The sequence below is a fragment of the Girardinichthys multiradiatus genome, chromosome 13 (assembly GCF_021462225.1).
Source record: "Girardinichthys multiradiatus isolate DD_20200921_A chromosome 13, DD_fGirMul_XY1, whole genome shotgun sequence".
NCBI classification, from domain to species: Eukaryota; Metazoa; Chordata; class Actinopteri; order Cyprinodontiformes; family Goodeidae; genus Girardinichthys; species Girardinichthys multiradiatus.
The window spans coordinates 13,911,257-13,925,837 of NC_061806.1; the positions used below are offsets into that span (position 1 = coordinate 13,911,257).

General features: G+C 40.2%; 1 protein-coding gene across 1 annotated transcript; it reads right to left on the minus strand.

The window, feature by feature from the left end:
• Window positions 1–1,242: 1,242 nt before the first annotated feature.
• Window positions 1,243–11,475, minus strand: zgc:110239 (uncharacterized protein LOC550326 homolog). Its single transcript, XM_047384671.1, has 11 exons — window positions 11,300–11,475; window positions 10,806–10,865; window positions 10,627–10,719; window positions 9,469–9,641; window positions 7,528–7,789; window positions 7,255–7,450; window positions 6,963–7,153; window positions 6,786–6,877; window positions 3,865–4,026; window positions 2,116–2,305; window positions 1,243–2,033 (listed from the first exon to the last, which is right to left on the minus strand). Exons 1-11 carry the CDS (start codon window positions 11,343–11,345, stop codon window positions 1,846–1,848), a joined length of 1,653 nt encoding a protein of 550 aa, XP_047240627.1. The 5' UTR covers window positions 11,346–11,475; the 3' UTR covers window positions 1,243–1,845.
• Between the last annotated feature and the right edge of the window lie 3,106 nt (window positions 11,476–14,581).

The window sequence follows — 14,581 nt, forward strand, 5'->3', positions numbered from 1 at the left end:
GTCAAGTACCCACAGTCAGTGATGGTCTGGGGTGCCGTGTCAGCTGCTGGTGTTGGTCCACTGTGTTTTATCAAGGGCAGGGTCAATGCAGCTAGCTATCAGGAGATTTTGGAGCACTTCATGCTTCCATCTGCTGAAAAGCTTTATGGAGATGAAGATTTCATTTTTCAGCACGACCTGGCACCTGCTCACAGTGCCAAAACCACTGGTAAAGGGTTTACTGACCATGGTATCACTGTGCTCAATTGGCCTGCCAACTCTCCTGACCTGAACCCCATAGAGAATCTGTGGGATACTGTGAAGAGAACGTTGAGAGACTCAAGACCCAACACTCTGGATGAGCTAAAGGCCGCTATCGAAGCATCCTGGGCCTCCATAAGACCTCAGCAGTGCCACAGGCTGATTGCCTCCATGCCACGCTGCATTGAAGCAGTCATTTCTGCCAAAGGATTCCTGACCAAGTATTGAGTGCATAACTGTACATGATTATTTGAAGGTTGACGTTTTTTGTATTAAAAACACTTTTCTTTGATTGGTCGGATGAAATATGCTAATTTTGTGAGATAGGAATTTTGGGTTTTCATGAGCTGTATGCCAAAATCATCTGTATTAAGACAATAAAAGACCTGAAATATTTCAGTTAGTGTGCAATGAATCTAAAATATATGAATGTTAAATTTTCATCATGATATTATGGAAAATAATGAACTTTATCACAATATTCTAATATTTTGAGAAGGACCTGTATTTTGGGGTAGCCCTTCTACCCACATTGAGCATTTAGAGACTTTTGCCTATTCTAGTAAGGTTGAATGGAGAGCATTTAACACATTTCCAGTCCTTCTCAAACATGATTTAGTTCTGGAGTTTGACTGGGTCATTCCAACACAGGAACATGCTTGTGAATCCTCAGCCAGTCTCAAGCCTTCTCCAGCATGTAACAGGTTGCCTTCCAGAATTGTTCTGTTTTTAGTTGTCTTACCAACAGGTGCTCCCACCTGCGCTGTGGATCCCTGCTGATCCTCCAGAGTTACCATTGGCCTCTTGGCTACCTTGGTAGATTTGGCAGCTGGTGACTATTTCTGGATGATGAATTAAACAGTGATTCATGAGATGTTTAAAGGACCTGGATTTATATGTTGATTAAAACACACACATCAACTTTTTACAAACTAGGTGCCTATTGGAACCGCATTGTATTTAGGAGTATTAAAGTGGGGTGCCAAATACAAATGCACAGAACACATTTAAACATTTTTATTTGTAAAAATCTCAAAACCATGCATTTCTTTCCACTTCTTTGTCTTTGTGGATCACATAAAATCCCAGTAAAATATTTTCAAGATTGTGATGTAACCAAATGTGGAGAGAATCCTTCTGCAGGCACTGTACATAATGAGTGTGTAATAGTTAAATGTGTGAGGACTGACTTGCTGCTCAGCTGCATGAATTTAAAAAAGCATGCCTAATTTGTGGCTGCAGCACATGATAATGAGATGAAGCAGAAATGTCACTGCAAACAGTACTTTCAGCGTTTTTAATTGTCATGATGAACGCAGCAGTTTTTAACGATCAAGTTAAATGTGTCATTAAATGTACTTTGTATAACTGAAAAGAAGGCGCGGTGCTTTGGGGACTCCAGCAATAAACGTGTTCGAAAGAAAAAAAAACAAAAACAGTCTTATTCTTTGTGCAAAACAATATTTTCTGGCAGTTTAGACTGATGCAGTAGTTGCATCGCCACACATACAGCATTAAGTGGCATTCAGACCCAGGCACTGACAGAGTAGCTTCAGCTGAATAGCATAAATATCAAGATTTATGTAAACAACAAGCAGGAAGGATCTAGGCCAGTGTGACGTATGTAGCATCTGTAGTGACTCCACAGTTGTTGTCCTTCATAGACATCAGGATGTAGCCGTCGTTGCCCCAGTAGGTGGACCAAGAGTTCTTAATCAACCAGTATGGCTCCCCGTTCAAAGTGCCATATCCCACTGCAAGCACAGCATGGTCCAAATCATCTGTGGTATTCCCTGAAGGAGCGACAGAACCGAGCCAAATTAGCTTGTACACAGGAACAAATCGGTCTAAATCACCAGAGAGAAGCAGACTCACCACAAGCCGGTTCGTAGTAAACGCCGTGGCTGTAAAAAACAAATGATCTATGTGACGCGTCAATGCTGACGGCTGCCGGCCCATTCTTGAAGAGGGCCAGCTTGAGGGCGTCTGCGTCACCCGATGTGACGTTAGTGTAGCTTGTGATGTGTGCGGTGAGCTGCGATGAGTTCAGATGGCAAAATCCATTCTGTTCAGGGAGAGAAAAATAAAGCTGTGTGTATGTTTAGAGGAGATGTTAGCAACGAGGAGTCAGAAACCTTTTATTCTACTGCTTGGTATAGGGCGTACGGCGTCTTACCAACGTAATCTCATCCCTTGAAGTTCTTCACATCATGTTGAATTGTAAAACAATAACTTCAATGACTTAATTACATTTTGTGTGATAAAACACAAAAAAGCTATGGTATGAAATTAAAAGAAAAAGAACATGGTTTTCAAAATGGTTTACGAATACGCTGACAACTAAATATAATCTGATCTAGACCATCTTATTGCATGTTTAGAGTTCATGTCCTGCTGGAAGCTGAAGATCTAATACAGTCTACAGCTTCCTCCAGCCTGTAAAAGGTTGCATCCAGGACTGTCCTGTATTTAGCTCCGTCCATTTTCTTATCAACGCGTACCAGCTTCCTGTTCCTGCTGAAGAAAAACTTGTGGAGTGCACGACTAAGCGCTCCAACCTGTACTGTGGATCCCTGCTGCTCCTCCAGAGTTACCACCAGCCTCTTGGCTGCCAATCTGCAGGATGATGCTGCCAACACCATGTGGGTCATGATGAGGATGGTACGTTCAGGGTTAATTGAGGCCATCACAGAACAGCTGGATTTATACTGAGATTAAAATGTGTTGTTTATTTTTGTTTTTAGTGGCATCAAATTAAATGGTCAGTCAGTCATCAGTCATTTTCTACCGCTTATTCCATAGTGGGTCACGGGGGAGCTGGTGCCTATCTCCAGCAGTCTATAGGCAAGAGGTGGGGTACACCCTGGACAGGTTGCCAGTCCATCACAGGGCAACACACAAACAACCATGCACACACTCATTTATACACCTAAGGGCAATTTATAGTGACCAATTAACCTAACAGGCATGTCTTTGGACTGTGGGAGGAAGCCGGAGTACCCGGTGAGAACCCACGCATGCACGGGGAGAACATGCAAACTCCATGCAGAAAGACCCCTGGAATTGAACCCAGGACCTTCTTGCTGCAAGGCAACAGTGCTACCAACTGCACCACCGTGCAACCCAAATTAAATTGTACCCTGCCTCTCACCCATAGACTGCTGGAGATAGGCACCAGCTTCCCCGCGACCCACTATGGAATAAGCGGTAGAAAATGACTGACTGACAAATTAAATGGTTCTGAATACAAATTAATGCCCGACTTTCATGATTTTTATTTAGAAAAAAAAGCCAAAATGTGAAAACCATATAAAATTTTCCTTCCACTTTACAATTAAGCAGTACTTTGCCCTGGTCTGTTACATGAAATCACTAAAATACACTGTTAGTGAAACTGGACAGAAAGACACGTTTAAAGAAAAAAACCAAAAACAAATTTAAAAGCATTTTAAAAGGAAAGTGTAAGCCTAACTACTTAAACATGCCTACTTAATATTGCTGGCCTAGTTTGAGTGGAAAATGAGTCGTCAGTTTTTTAATCGCACCTCCAACGTGTCTCAGGTTGTTAACTAATATGAAACACCTCCACAGCTGCTGTCCAAACTGTGATGAAATGCCTCTCACCATTCCCATATAGGCTCCGTAAGTTTCTGTCGTTGCGATGCCTCCATGTTTCATAATCCACTCGTACGCCCTCCATTCCTCGCCTCCATCGCAGCCGTTGTTGCCAAAACCCCAGGAACAGTCCACCAGCATCTGCTGGGACAGGACCTGCAGGGAGCCCGTCTGAAAGAGAAGAGCCAAGGTCAGCAACCTGTCCTGCTCTGTGTGGTTTGGAAAAAGGGTCTGCCTTGCATAAACACTGCATTACTTCTCAGATGAGAGAGTCAGCTATTTATTTATAAACACAAACATTTTTCATTTCAAAATTCAAAAATGTTCCAAACAAATTTCCAGATGTCAAAGTCAACTTTATATTCACTTATAAAGTACAAACACAAAATATCCCCATGAGGTCATTACTGTTTAATATTTACAGATAGGTGGAAGGAAGGAAGGAAGGAAGGAGTATTTAAGAAATTATTACACATTCTTGACAAATCCCTTATTTTAAAATCAACAGTTCTTCCTTCACTTCAGTAAAGTGTACCCTGCACACGTTTTAAAACCGATTTGCAAGCCTGTCATGACCCAAACTAAGCTCAGAGCTCCAAAGACCACACAAAGCACACATACTAAAACAGACAAAGACTACTTGGACCGGCTGTTTTCTACAGATTTGTAGACAGATGCAGTGAGATTGTCAGGCAGTAAATTTAAAACGGCCCCCGAGGAGTGGCTCTGTTTGTGAAGCTGCCAGTAAAGACGGGGGTCACCGATTTGTGCAGGTCGCTGTCCTGCTGCGGCGCAACATCCTGGCAGATGTACAAAGGCGGAGTGCTGGGGCCCTCACAACAGTGTTTTCTCCAAGCCAGAACATTCTGTTCCTGCCATCGCTTCAAAACAATTAGGAGTGCTGACTCCAGAACAGGTCCCTGATTGAGCTCGACATCTGTCGCCCCAAGAATCTTGAAAAGAAAAGTGAACTTCTACTCAGGAGGTAATATAGATTAACCCAACACAGTTAGATGTTCCAGACCACTAATGCACATTGAAAAAGATCAGATCTTGTGAAGCCCTGAAAGAGAAAATCTAAGAAAGTGGTTGCATAATCCAATAAAAGTATTCAACCCTAGTTTTCAAAACCTTTTACTAACAAAAGATTTTTTTTAGTAATAATATTATTTGGCCCCCTTTACTCTGATACCCCTACATAAAATCTAACACACTACATTTTGTTGGTTTATCAAATAAAATCTCAGTAAAATACATTAAAAGTTTGGGGTTAAAGCTTAAAAAATTTGAAAGTCTGAGAGACCTGATTTCTTGCAAGGTACTGCAGTTCTTCAGACTAAGTACTACATGCTATCAACACAATGGCACTGCTGCGTAAAGGTAAACCACTTACTCCACAACCGGACTTGGGCCTATCATTTACACAGCTACTAGCACGGAACACCAGACGTGATCAAGAGCGGCGTGCGTGAGACACAGTCCAAGAATTTGGTCACTTAAACAGGGTGCTATCAGATCCCATAATAAACTGCTCCAATGTTTGGATCTGTTTCTAGGAAACGCAGGAGAAGGAATGCCTTTGAGCTTTGCCTTCTGTGTGACAAAAGAGGACCGACCGAAGCCAACATTCACCCGGCTTCATTTATTCACACCGACTGTGAAATCTGTCTAATGTGTGCTGAAATCTGCACAATGAATCATGTTGTGGACCTGCCTCCTGTTTTACAAGGATTCTTTACTTTTACCTGTGTCAGAGGGTGAGATCCAGACATGTGCAGAACTTATTTCAAAAAGCTGAATGGAAGATTCTACACAGAAGCATCAGAAACCGATAAACGTGGAAAAAACAGTTCTTCCTTCTTTTCAGGTTTTTTTTTTGTTTTTTTGCTTTATTTATACTTTTACAATATCATTCACGAACGTAGGCTGGTTAGAGCTCATTTTGCCTATTGCTGCTGTAAAGTGTATGCTGCTTTGCAAAAGTATTCATACACCTTAAACTTTTTGCCATTCTGTTACTTTACAGCCACAAATTCTACTCAAGTAGTGCTTCGTTGTAGAAGGAAAAGGAGAGTTTTCAAACCTTCTAACAAATACAAATCTGAAAAGCCATATTTCTGCCAAACAGCTTAAACTGTCCCACTGGATGGTCACCCTCTACAAATTCTTGGTTGGATTCAGGTTTTGACTTTGACTTGGCCATTCTAACACAGGAATCTGCTTTGATCTAAACCATTCCATTATAGCTTTGGCTGTCTGTTTAGGGTCATTTCCAATACATCTGATTTGACCTCTGGCCAGTTTCCCTGTCGCTGCTGAAGGAAAGCATCCCCACAGCATGATGCTGCCATCACCGTGTTGCACCGTTGGGATAGCATTTTCAGAGTGATGTGCAGTGTTAGTTTTATGCAGTTGGTTACACTGGATTTTATTTAGGGATGTCTAAGTATGTTTTGCACGCTACACTTTTCAGATTTTTATTCCTAAAGTAATTTTTGAAAGAATTAACTTTATGCCCTACTTTGTGTTGTCCAAAAAAACGCCAGTAAAATACATTGACGTTTGCGACTGGAATGTGGCAAAAATGTTAAAAGGTTTACGGGTCTGAATACAGACACTGTATATCTTACTAAGGACTCGGATGATTAAATCAGTCATTCCCTTTGTTTTACTTCCTGTATGAAATTTGATTATATTACATGCCCTAATTTCTATTATAGGTGAGCTTTACTTCCTGACCATTTCAAAAAGGATGCCATCTATTCGTCTACAACAGACTTAACTGCAATAAAAATAAAGGGATGTGAACAGACGAGGCACTGTGCTGAACATCTGCAGCCTCAAAGAGAATAGGAAATTAGCCCGCCAGTGAAAAACACTGGAATGGGGCCACTCACTATGCTAAAATCTGCTTTCTAATTCTGTTTCACCTTTAGGAAGAGGGCGCCCTCTACTGCTCCAGTGGTGGCAAAGCTCCAGCAGGAGCCACAGATGGCTTGATCCTTCACTGGAGTCACAGCACCTGAAAATGGACGAGTCTGGTTCAGAAACAAATGCCTAGAGAGACAAATCCAAGTTTAGAGTCAAGAGTCGAGTCTCAGACTTACCGTACAGTCTCCAGTCTAGTGACTCGGGTACTTTCACCCCTTCATACAGCTTGGATGGGAAGGGGAGCCCATTGTTTAGGGTCTTGCTTCGTCTCCCCCTCATGGTTGCTAGCTCCGACATGGTGCGATCCGACAGGGAGTTCAGGACCAGGGAGAAGGACAGGCCAGCTCTGTTCTTAGAGTGGACATACCTGCAGTAACAACATTACCAGTAATTATTTAAACTGTAAGCTGTAAGAAATAAATACTTGTAACATTCTAGCAACGTGAAGATAAGACATGTTCATTTAACCTGAGGTTGTGAAGAAAAGCTTGCTCCCTCTTCTCGTGCTCCATACCATCGCTATACTGTCGCTGGAACTTTTCCTTGAAATGACTGAACATCTTCTGAGAATGACCTGAAGCTGAGGTGTGGATGAGATCTTTCATTGGATTAGCCAGCAGGTGGTGCTCCACCCCTGGGCCAGGAAATCCCCCACAGCTCATCCCTAAAAAGGAAAGAAAGTTGTTATTGTTGCTGGAAGGTTCTAAAAGGTTCCACTAAATCTATGGGTCACAATCAAACCTTCAGGCACATAGAAGACTTTGGGGTCAAAGCGGGTGCTGAACTCCTTGTAGTCCACAAGGTACTTGTCATAATGGGACCCCAGCAGAGTGTTATATCCCATCATCTCATAGTGCAAAGGTATAGAAGTAGATTTCCGTCTGTCTGCACTCTTCTCTGCGCTGGTCACCCACAGTGTGTAGGTGTTCTTCTTGTAACCCACGGTGGTCACGTTCTGCCAAACTTCACAGAGGGAGCCGCCATAATACTCCATCCTTAAGAACTACAAAGCAAATAAATGAAAGTAGCATGGATGGTTAGATGATGATTTGTTTGGCACAAAAAATGACTGGATTAAATAGGCAACTATTGCCAATAATTCTCCACACCACAGAGTCAACTGATTATAACTGTGCCATCCACATAAAGACCTTGCAAGGATCAAATGATGGTTTTATTTTTGTAAACATTTATTCAAACAAAGCTGTACTAATCCCTAGTGCTAAAAATGCTGGTATTTAAAGTACCGGTAATAAGATAAATGACAAAGGCCCAGTTTACAATGACATTTAACAGCAAAGTCACCGCAAACAACTGTATCCAAAAGTTCAGCTACTGCAGCCTCATTGCTGAAGCAAAGCAGTAATCAGAAGCTAAACAGAAGGCTGTAAGAGAGACATGCAAGAGCTTAGAGACAGCGCTGAAGCAAGAACCTCTACCACACCGACACAAAGCAGCGAGCCAGATTTGTGTCCGGACCTACAGCTGTGAAACACTCTAAGTATTGTAAGTATAATTATTGTGATTAATCTGGTTTTTAATTCGTGTATGAGCAATGTTTTGCAAGTTGCAGCTGCAAAGAATTGTGGGCCTTAATATTCTACTTCCTTTCCCAGGGGATAGTTTAAGCAAGCAGTGACTGAGACATGGGCTGGTTCCCGGGATCATTGTATATCAAGATTTTACCGTTTCAAAATCACTTAAATGTTCTTTCACACTGTTCTGAATGAAAAGCAGTCACCACAGTGAACACTGCTTTGGCCCTCCCCACTTGTTGCTGCACACTGCTGGTCAGCTGGTTGAAAGAAGGGTCCTTTGCCTAAAAGAACCACAAATTCTGCTGTTTGAACACATTCCTGGAAGTGCAGACAGCAAGGGTGTGTAAACTAAAGCAGTGCCATTCATTGCTCTTATTAAGGTAGCAATGTTTTAAAAATACAGATGGCAAGCATTATATGGTATACTGTTCAGCAGCATACTGCAGGCTAGAAACCTGAGCTTATCATCTGACTTATTAATCAGCAAATATAAACCTGTTGAAATACAACATTTTGCAGATGTTTATAATCTATATTTGAGTAAGTCTAAGTTTAAAAATCTAAATAAATGTTTTTCACCGCAGTATTATACCTGTAGTAATATTGATTCCAGCCACCGGCCCTAAACAGTTACCGACTGTCCAGAAACAAACGATAAGGAGGAAACTGACCTGGAGCCAGGTTCAGCAGATAAAAGAAAGGCTAAAAATATTAGGACAAAGGTTGTACCATTTTATCCCTTTGAGCTGTAAACATCTGTCTGTCATGGAACATATTGGGTTTAAAAATGCTGGCAGCTTTTAGGAAATCTCAGAGTTAAACCAAGTTTTTTACGTTCTCTAAGGATTATATGCAGAAACTGTTTTTTCTTGTTAGTGATGCAGGTCAGAAGGGTCAAAGCTTTACAAAAAAACAATACCAAATCATCCACAAAACTCATCCCATGTCTACAATAAGGCTAACTTCCTGCTTATAGCTGAGACCACAGCCTTGTCTACAGGTAAAACAAACTTCCATGTTGGCAATTCAATTTTAAAGCTAATTTAACTTAAGAAAAGAAAAGTTTTTAAATGCGATATTACTTGTCTGCCAATAGTTAACATGAAATGTCGTTTTAAAGTCTGCAGAAGGTACACAAACATACCTGGAAGCCCTGCACATCCGGCAGCGATGCTTGAGCTTTGACCACTTCATCCTTAGTGCCGTTAACCTGAAAGCACTTCATGACGTTTTGCTCCTTCTCTGTGGTCTCAGGCGTAATTTTGTAGGAAACGCCAAACTGCTGCTGAGCCCCCAACTGGTAGGTGGAGACTTGGCCTGGTGACAGGGATAGTAGAGGGATGTTTGATGTCAGTGGCAACATTAATCTTTCTGCATCTCTGTTGTTTTAACGAAGCAGAGAAACTGTAGTGAATCACCCGCTTTCCATAATTTCTTAAAACAATGATTACCTGTTCCATTTGTCCCACGTTGCTGTGGGATCAGTGACATATTTAATGCTAATTTAGTTTGTCTCTTGTTCTTATAATACCAAAGCTGGTGGTCTCAATTTACATTCTGTATCGAGTTAGCCTCCTCACTTTAGGACTGCCTGCTGTAAAATTATGGCTCACATTTCAGTAGGGAAAGAAGCTTTAATACTTCAGGACTGGTATATTCTAACATATGAATATACCTTGACCTAAAACCGTCTAATTGTAGCTCTGACTGTCCTGCTCGCTTAGTATAAAGTCATTTTGCAACCACCAACAGGTTTCCTTCTAGTACTGCCCAGTACAATTGTACAACAATTGCACATAATCATATTTTTACATATATTGATATTTACAAATATTTTCATGGAACAGTAAAGGTAACAATGTCAACCATACCGTACACTACTGAGGTTTGCAAACATAACCATTTGAAGTTTATCTTTATCACATAAAATGCCACTACAATTGAAGGTTGTGGTTGTAATGAGACACAAATGGGAACAAGTCAAGAGTGTACAAATTTAGGAAGTCACTGTCGAGGTCACTTAAAAAAAAAAATGTCATCATTATAATATTTTGTATATCAAAAAAACAAAACAAAATCTGAACTCTGAATAAAAATCCCTGAAGTGATGTGTGTCACATGAGTTCGCAGGCCAAGTTCTCGAATTGTTCTCTCTTCCTGTTCACATTTGATGATCTTGCAGTCTGGCTTATTTTCTCTGAGACAACAGGATATCAGATTTGGATCCATCCAGTTAATCCATTTCTTCAAAACACGGAGTCAGCTGTAAAGGCCCTAAACTAAGGCTGACTGGTTTTCTTACCATGATAATAGTCTATACGGCTGGACTTTGCTGCGAGGTCAAACCAGCCCTCGAATGGCTCCACAATCTCAGCATAGGGCAAAGAGATCACTCCTGCAATAGTAAGGAGACACCTTGAAGTTTAAGTACACAGATCCCTGTCATCAGGACCAACCCTGTCATTTTACAGCTTAGCCTACCTTTGACGTGATAGGTGTCCCCAAAGTCAGGAGGAGAAGGGACAGCTTTACCATCTGTAGCTACAAATAACCCCCAAAAAGATACACCAATAAATGTAATGTATTTGACATGAAATTTCTGATGCCGTTTCAAATTTATACACAGGAAATGTGTCAAAAAAGAAAACAGTTTCAGTATCCAACACAGAAAACAGACACTTTTTGTTAATTACAAGATTTTGACTTAGCCTATTAGCCAAATAGCAGAACACTAAACTAAATATTTACGAGGCAATACATGTTTAGTTTAGACCAGTTGAACAGCAAAAGCGGGTTAAAATGTAACTAAAACACTAACACAAATTATCATTATTATTAAGTATCAACGACTAGCTACGAAAATGTTTCAACAGCTGCTGCTATGCAACAAAAACCCCTCATGCTAGCCCCTTTAACGCGTTGGATGTAACCTTCACTGACTGCAAACACGCCACGGGAAAATAAATGTCTCTTACCACAGGCAGCCCACAAAAGAATCGCGGCAACGTACAAGCGGCGCATTGTGTCTAAACCAAGTGTAACACAGAGAATAAGAAAATGAAAAATAGGAAAATGAGCCAAACTACAGCAACACAACGCAACAACGCATGACTCCAAACTCTGCTCCGTAAAGCCCCAAAGCACTCATTAAATAAAGACAAACCTAGTGAAACTACTTGACATCCCGTCTCGACCAATCACATCACGAAGAGGAAAGGTGTTGGCCAATTAGATGTCAGAGGTTGGTTGTACTTTAACTATCACGTGAAGTGGGTCATATGACCTGACACGATCGCCCAAAATCAGTTGAGCAAGATATTGCTGTTCTTTGCACATTTTTAACGGACCAAGGTGCACCTTTTTTGCTGTTATTTGAGAAATATGACACAACTTTGGAGGAAAGATTGAGAAATGATTTGAGGGTACATTCTTGGCTGTTGTTTTACCGGGGAAAATTTTTTATTATTCCTCAAAAAATTTATGGAAAAAATTAAAACGTTTTAACCGGGCCATTTATGACATTATGCTCCTTATAACGTGAAGTTTGTAACTTCCTAACATCGTTACAGAAATTTATCCAACGATTTGCAATTATCTTTGTTATAAGATTACAGTATCTTGAAAATACATGGTTACAATACATGGTTTTGTTACAATGTTAATAAAGAACAGCCTAAACATGCATCAATCCCTTAAATTAAATCCGGTGCAACCAAATGCCTTTAGATGCAAATGAACTAGTAAATAGAGTTTACCTGTGTGCAATTTGACCTCTCTATAAATGCAGTTGTTCTGTAAAGCCTCAGATGTTTGTTAGAGACAAAGAGACTATTGCTATTATTATAATTTCACAGAGCATGTCCAAATATCAAGATATGACTAAAAATAACTTGTAATACTTTTAAAAAAACGTTTTAATAAATTGTACATCACCCTGGATGCAACATCCTCATGGTGACACATGGTGGTGGTAGCATCATGCTGTAGAGATGCTTTTTTCCAGCAAGAACATGGAAGCTGGTCATAGTTGCTGGGGCGATAGATGAAGCAGAAGAAATGGGGACTTTGGATGAAAACCTGTTAGAGGCTGGAGAAGACCTGTGACTACGGCAGAGCTTCACCATCAATCAATGACCCTACAGCCCGAATCAATTTGCCCAGTTTAAGGTTGGACAGACAAACGATATATACAAAATTAAAATAAAGGGCTGCACTGTGGAGTAGTTGATAATACTGTTGCTTTGCATCAAGGAGGTCCTGTGTTCGACTACGGGCCTGGGGTCTTTCTGCATGGAGTTTGCATATTATCTTTTAAGACACTAACTGTCTACAGAGCCTTGCAGGAATATTTATAGCCCTTGAACTTTTTCACTTCATACCACTTTAAAACACCAAAGTTATGTGAAAGACAAGCATGGAGTTTGCTTGTTCTCCTTGTGCATGCATGGGTTCTCTTCAGGTGCTCTGGCTTTTTACCACAGTGCAAAGACATGACTGTTAGGTTAATGGGTCTCTCTAAATTGCCCTTAGATGTGAACAGGTGTGTGCATGGTTGTGTGTCTTTGTGTTGCCCTGTAACCCTATATAGAAGATGGATGGATGGATGGATGGATGAAAATAAAATAAACACTACAGTCAATACTACTCATGTCAGTTTGTTTATTTTATTTATTAATTTTGATTGAAATCATCAGCTTGTATAGATGAATGATTTTTTTAGTATTAGTGATATAACAAATATAATTTAAGTGCACATAAATGCACATAAACAAAAATCCATGATGCAATATCAACACTAGATGTCAGTATGTTACAGGACATAACTGCACATAACTACAAATCTGTCCTTCATGATCTGAGGCCAGAGTTATTCTGGCACAGATATTGAAATCCTAGGAATGGGTTGAATTAGGACTGGAAGACCTGAAAGACGTTACTCTGCATTTAACTTTGTCAGGTGGGAGTCTGGCGGTGGTAAGTGAAGTCATGTGTTGATAGTGTAAGAGCTGAGCAGTTAGTGGGACAGAGAGCTGTCGAGTGTGTTTTACAAACAGCAATAGAAAACAGTGCAGACAAATGTTCTCTTCAGAGTGGGAACTGATACAATCTTCATTTGTGGATGAAAAAGCAAGAGGATAAAGAAGTCTTTAAGTCTAAATAACTATCCTTGCTTACATATTCTACTAATTATGGGGTAGTTCACAAGGCAGTGAATGTCATGAGAGCACTGAAAGGTGCCAGAGTTCTTACGCAAGACCTTTCCCCATGAAATCAAACCCCAAAGACAAACAGGAACACCTTTTTTTTTGCATCTAAATCAGATCTGAATGTCATAACTCTTCTGATTAAACACAACGATCTTCCTCTTACACATGAAGGATCACTTTGTTCTGCAAGTAGTGCCTTGCAGTTCATAAACCCTTATTGCCTTTATTGCATTCTGAACTACCAAAAACAGATTTTTCTGAAAAGCCCAAGGAAAACAAAATTAATCTAACATGTTTGAATCTGAATGCAATTTAGTGTTTTCAATCGCTACAATGAAACAGAAGTGGGAAGTCTATCAAAATCGGAACTTTATAACATGCTTATTCTTCAGGTTGTGGTATGTTTAATGAATATTTGTAGAAAATAGAAAAATTGATTTTTTTTGCTTTGTGTCAGGGATAGTAGAGGCTAACTTAAAACCAACTCAAATCTTTTCATATGACAGGTAGTAATTCTCATGTTATGTTGGACTGTTATGTCATAACTATATTGTATTTATAGTTTTTAGCTTGAGTTTCTTGTTTGCAGTTTTCTCTTTTATTTTGGTGAGTCTAGACCTCTGTTCTGTTTTCTTTTCTTCATCCTGTTTTTCCTCACCTTTTTCTAAGTTTCTCTGTCACCTGCTGGTTTTGTGTTTTAAGTCGTACTCATAATGAGTAATGTTCGGTTTGCTTTCTGTTCTCTAGTTTTTGGTGTCTGTGTGTTTACTTTCTGTTCTGCCCCTCTTCCTCTACTCTGCATTCTTCTGTCTCCTAAATCTGTCTTGTTCCACTGGTCACCTCTCCTCAGTTTATGTTATTTTATTCTTTCATTCACTGCTGGTTCTTTGCGTTATCGGCCCCACTGTCTGTTATCATCTCAGGTAAAATATGAGCAGATTTATTCACACGAAGTAAGCATGGCAAGACTTGAAGGTATCTGCAAAAATGCTCAAGGTCAACAATTCCAGATCTGATCCCAACCTTTACAGAGATGCTGTAGAATAATAG